The sequence below is a fragment of the Aptenodytes forsteri genome, unplaced genomic scaffold (genome assembly GCF_000699145.1).
Source record: "Aptenodytes forsteri isolate BGI_AS27 unplaced genomic scaffold, ASM69914v1 Scaffold201, whole genome shotgun sequence".
Lineage (NCBI taxonomy): Eukaryota > Metazoa > Chordata > Aves > Sphenisciformes > Spheniscidae > Aptenodytes > Aptenodytes forsteri.
The window spans coordinates 454,958-459,845 of NW_008796209.1; the positions used below are offsets into that span (position 1 = coordinate 454,958).

The 4,888-nt window shown below is 39.2% G+C and overlaps 1 protein-coding gene across 1 annotated transcript in view; it reads right to left on the reverse strand.

Annotated features, from left to right (window-relative positions):
* Positions 1-4,888, reverse strand: part of UNC13B (unc-13 homolog B) — a 201,160-nt gene that overhangs the window by 174,745 nt on the left and 21,527 nt on the right. Inside the window, exon 7 of the mRNA XM_009288250.1 lies at positions 3,986-4,043. Within this exon, the coding sequence (XP_009286525.1) occupies positions 3,986-4,043 (58 nt within the window). The remainder of the gene's footprint in view (positions 1-3,985; positions 4,044-4,888) is intronic.

Below are 4,888 nucleotides of genomic sequence, written 5' to 3' on the forward strand. Positions count from 1 at the left end.
AGAGCCAAGCAAAAAATTTACCTTTTTCTGAAAAAAAAAAAAAAAAAACCACAACAACCCACAATAAAAAAAACCCAATAACACAGCCCTGGTAGACAGGGATTTTACAGAGCAAAAGACATCCAAGACAGAACTATGGTGCACTGTGGTCTATCAGGGTCTTACTGTGATAAGAGCAACGCCACAGACTCAAGGAAGTGGAAGAATAAAAATATACGCAGAGAAGGGAGGATAAAGCATTCTCAGAAAGATTATCAGTCAAAGATAAGAGGACAGACGTAACTGGTTGATTCAGTGGCACTTAGGTCAGCTTTTCTGAGAATCATACTGAACAAACCTGCTCTCTTCCAGATTTGTAAACTCCCTGACATGAGGTATAGGGCAGTATTTACAGTAGCTGATATTAACTAAGACTGCCAAATCTTTTCCACAAAGATACAGCATACCTTTCTCATCCCAGTTTGCACAGTGTCTGCTACAAGTCAGAGCTGCTTTTAAGTGAGTCATTCTGTCAGTATTTTATGGATTATAATGGACTTTTATGTTGCCAGAAATGATCTTGAGCATACAAGGAAAATAAATCTATACCTACCACAATAAATAACTTAGAGCTTATTGACTCAATGAATGCCAAAGTAATCATATAACATTTTTTCAACCTGCTTCATTTAAAGTGAATTTCCAGACAATAAAAGCTTACTTTCTTTTTAATTTACATTCAATTTCAGGTTGCCGGTAAAAGCGAGTAAGAGGATGCTGCAGTGATCCAACAATGAGGTATCAGCAAATTAAGAATTACAATTACATCTAATAGAAATGCAAACAAAACTGGATCCATGGGCACTATAGTGCTTTGCTTATTGCTTGGGATCACTGGAAGTTAAATCAATTGGAAGCATGTGATCTTTCTGGGGCAGGAGAAATATATAGGGAAGCACAGAAGTTGGGAGGTAAAAACGAAATGGCTAAGTATGATGAAGGAAGAGGCAGGAAGCACCAAAATCAGTAGGGCTTAGAAGAGACTGCGTGTACAAGAACAGACCCACCTGCTTCATTTAAGAATAGGCAGGAAGCCCGAATCCCACATTACCTCAGAAATCATGGGACAGACTCTTCTAAGAGCATAGCAGCATTTGAGACTCTGAAAGTGGGCCCGAAAGCTTCATAATCTCTCGAAAAATTAGAGCACCTAGTCTGAGCTGAGATTTCCCACGGCACCATGCCAAGGCAGCAGCCCACGCATGACCAGAGATGAAAACCCACCCTCACAGATCAGATGCTGGCTTTCAGACACGGCCCAGCTTTCTTCTCTCACACCCTGCTCCATCCTTCTCCCCCTCCCTACTCAGGGGAGATACGAGAACAAGTTGCACCCATGCAGGAGATTGGGAAATAACCATGAGAAAAGGTGGCTTGAGAAAGGGACCAGAAATGTATGGAAAACATAGAAGCAGAACGGGGCAGAAATATAATCTAATTTTAACACGTAAGGACATGTATTTCCCCGTTTAATGAACCTGACCCTGCCTGCTGGAGTAGGATTTTCTCTAGCTAGAACAAAGAAGCCAGAAGAGTCTTCCGAGAGCTGCAAGAGGGCTAAGCAGGACACCAGTGGCATGTGCATTTATACCGTTATTTCTTGAAATGCAAGCTATATGGAGTGTTTTGCTGCACTTTTGCTCTATAGTGCATCAGGTTTTAAGATGACTTCATGTTTTCTAGGATTTGGGAAGATACTCTCATGGGGCAAAAACTACTTACACTCAGGAGGTTTTTTGCTCCTTCTAGATACCTAGTCTGTCATCCAGATGATTGTGTCCTGCCCCCAGCAGCGCTCACATCTCATCTAGCACATCGTGATGGAAAATTGGATGAGTCTTACAAATGTTCTTGAGGATATTTTTATTATATCTAAAAATGTATCTATCAATTATTTACCCACATGGTAAGTAAGAACACTCCGTACTCAACGTGTTTTAGGCTAGGGAAGGACACCCACCCTGCTCCTATGTAAAAGGGGGTTGAGCTCCTGCGTCATATGCAAAGGCCAGGTCAGCTTTCAATAGACACAATCAATGCATCTTCTGGGTTGAATTCTCAAGTTCCAAAGGACTATGCTACATTCAGGCAAGCTTACAATTCTTATGCACAGATTGATGCAGGCAGAGTTCATTTTTCAAAAAGTACTTCTACATTAAATGTCTATTTTATATTTGTCCATGTAAATAATTAGATATTCATAGAAGTTGGATACTTGCAGGCAGTAGATAAGCAAAAGTACATGCAGTGCCACAAGCTTTATCGAATTACTGGAAAATTCTTAAATACATTAACCACATACTGCTATTAAATATTTAACATCAATTCTAATGACCATTTTAAACCCATGAATGATTAAATTAATTCTTATGCGATATTAATTGTTCAATCCAGGGGCCTTCAATTAATTATCATAAAAGGTCACTTTCTAGCAAGATGCAGGCTGTTAACAGGCAACACAAAAACGGCAGCTGCAGTTCTACTCTTTACTATCTCTATTTGCAAGAGCTGGGCTGGTCCCTCCAGGGAAGAAACCAGCTACAAGAGCTTGAGGATGCAAAAGCACCATGCTGTGGGAACAGGTGCAGCTACTTTCCCTACACAGAAGCATTCCTCCTAATTTACCCATACATCCCAATGGAAGAGTCAATCAAACCAGCCTCCCTCAAACAAAAGCAAAGTCCAGGGCACATAGCCAGGAAAGTCATTTCAGCAAACACCACATTCATTTCTTGGACACTTCATATCAGACTGGTTTTCTTTGACCTTTTGACATTAGGGGTTCTGCACATTATGCTAGTATGATTTAGTCACATATTAGTTTCTCCAGCAACATTTCTTATTTGTACGCTTTACAAATTAATTGTGCCCTTCTGACTAAAAACAAACAAAGTGCTTTATTCTTTACATACACTCTTTTTAAAAAAAGTGAGGACACATTTGGTGTTACCTAGGGTACCACTGCCGGAATACTTTCATATAGCTCTGTATGTGCTCCAGCTAAACAACACATTCAGATTTCCTACGCAATTGGTTAATGTCCATGTTTTCTTGAAGACAGTTTTAAGATAACATAATAACAGTATACAGATAAATTAATTCTACTCAAAAAAGGTAAACAGTAATTAACATTTCTGATGTCAACAGTTTTGTAGAGATCCTATAATCAGCCTAATGGATAAACAGCCTGCAAAGTGCAATATGCACATCTTACAGGATTTGAAGTAGAGCATAAAAGATTTGTTTAAATTATGAGACTTGATTTTTATTAATGTTGTTGCCAAAAGTAGCTGAGACATTCATAAGAGACATCATTGAGCTTTCATCTACTGTACGTTAAAAGCAGTGTTTCAGAAATCTAATTTTGCAGACCATCAGATACAGTATGTCCTAGGTTATTTTTCCATCCATGTTTTCAGAAGCATAAAAAAATGCAAGATGAGATAAGCAGAAATTAGTAAAAATATTTTTCATCCATCAACACAGCATTTAAAAGTAATATCAAAGAAATTAGGCATCAAGTACACAAACCTCTGGTGCATTTTAAAAGCTGCCGGCAGCACCTGTCTCCATCTATTCTCCTCCTCTTAAAATTTCATTAAGGAGTCAAAAATAATATTCAACACATGGTGTTTAAAGAGAATATAGCCTAACTTAGTTATATGAAAAAACTCAGCATTTTCTTACTTGCGTCGATATTACAGGGGTCTGACAAACTAGGTGACTTTGAACACATTTTGTGTTCCTGTTGCACATGAGGACACAAACAGGTTAAAGACCCAATGCTTGATTTCACTTTCTAGCATCAGAAGCTTCACAGAGATTTAAGTACTTCTAAAGAGAAAATACTGTTCAAATGTACCATCATTTGATAACTAACCAGAGAAGGAAATAAAGTACACCAAAAGAGGAAAAAAATATTGAGAAGAAATGAAGTCTAACTTACAACACTGGGAGGCAGCACTGGGCAATGGTTTCTTCTGGACTTCCTCCTGAAAGGCATACTAAACAAGAAAAAAAAAAGGGAACAGAGACAGATAAGAAAGCAAATGGTAACTTTATGGAACAGCTTTCAGAGTACATCATGCCACATAAGAGAAAACATCCCTGGTAGCATTGAAGTATTAAATACTCTCCTTAATATCCATATTCAACCACACTCCCATAAGTCTCCTCTTTTTTCATGCCAAAACCAGGTGTTAACAAGTGCACATCTGGTTAAGCTGAAGTCTGCTTTACCACAAGCACAGGCCCTATCCAAACTCCGAGACCTCAGATTAGACATCTAAAGATCTGATTCTCCACACCATGATGCCACTGTGACAGGAGCTCAAAGCCGACTATAAGCCCGTTTACGGTTAGACACTCAAGCACAGCTTCAACTGTTCAAAACTCATGTGGGCTCACAGCAGCACTGCAATAGGAGACTGAAGCAGTTAGATAATTAGTGTGCCCGGCAGGGCAGTAAGTTAGATAATTAGTGTGCCCGGCAGGGCAGTAACACAATGTTTGCCCAGCCAACGCTTACAAACTCTTCTGTGATCCACTGTACATCCAAAGTGAAGAATTTTTCATCTCATTTAATACTAAATTAGAGGACAGAGATATTTCAATTAGCCAGCTTTGACTTTTTACAAAGCTGTTTGTTACAGCATCAAAGCATTCCCTAGGGGAAAGCCAGTGGTTTTATTTTGTTATTCTCCTCTGTCTCGTATTACACAGAGATATGAGAAAATTAGGACAATTGAGCGAAATTAATGAGAACAGCCTTTGCTAGGAAAAAAAAAAGTCCGACGACAACGGAAGCGGCAACCCTAGCAAACTGGGAGCCCGACGACAACGGAAGCGC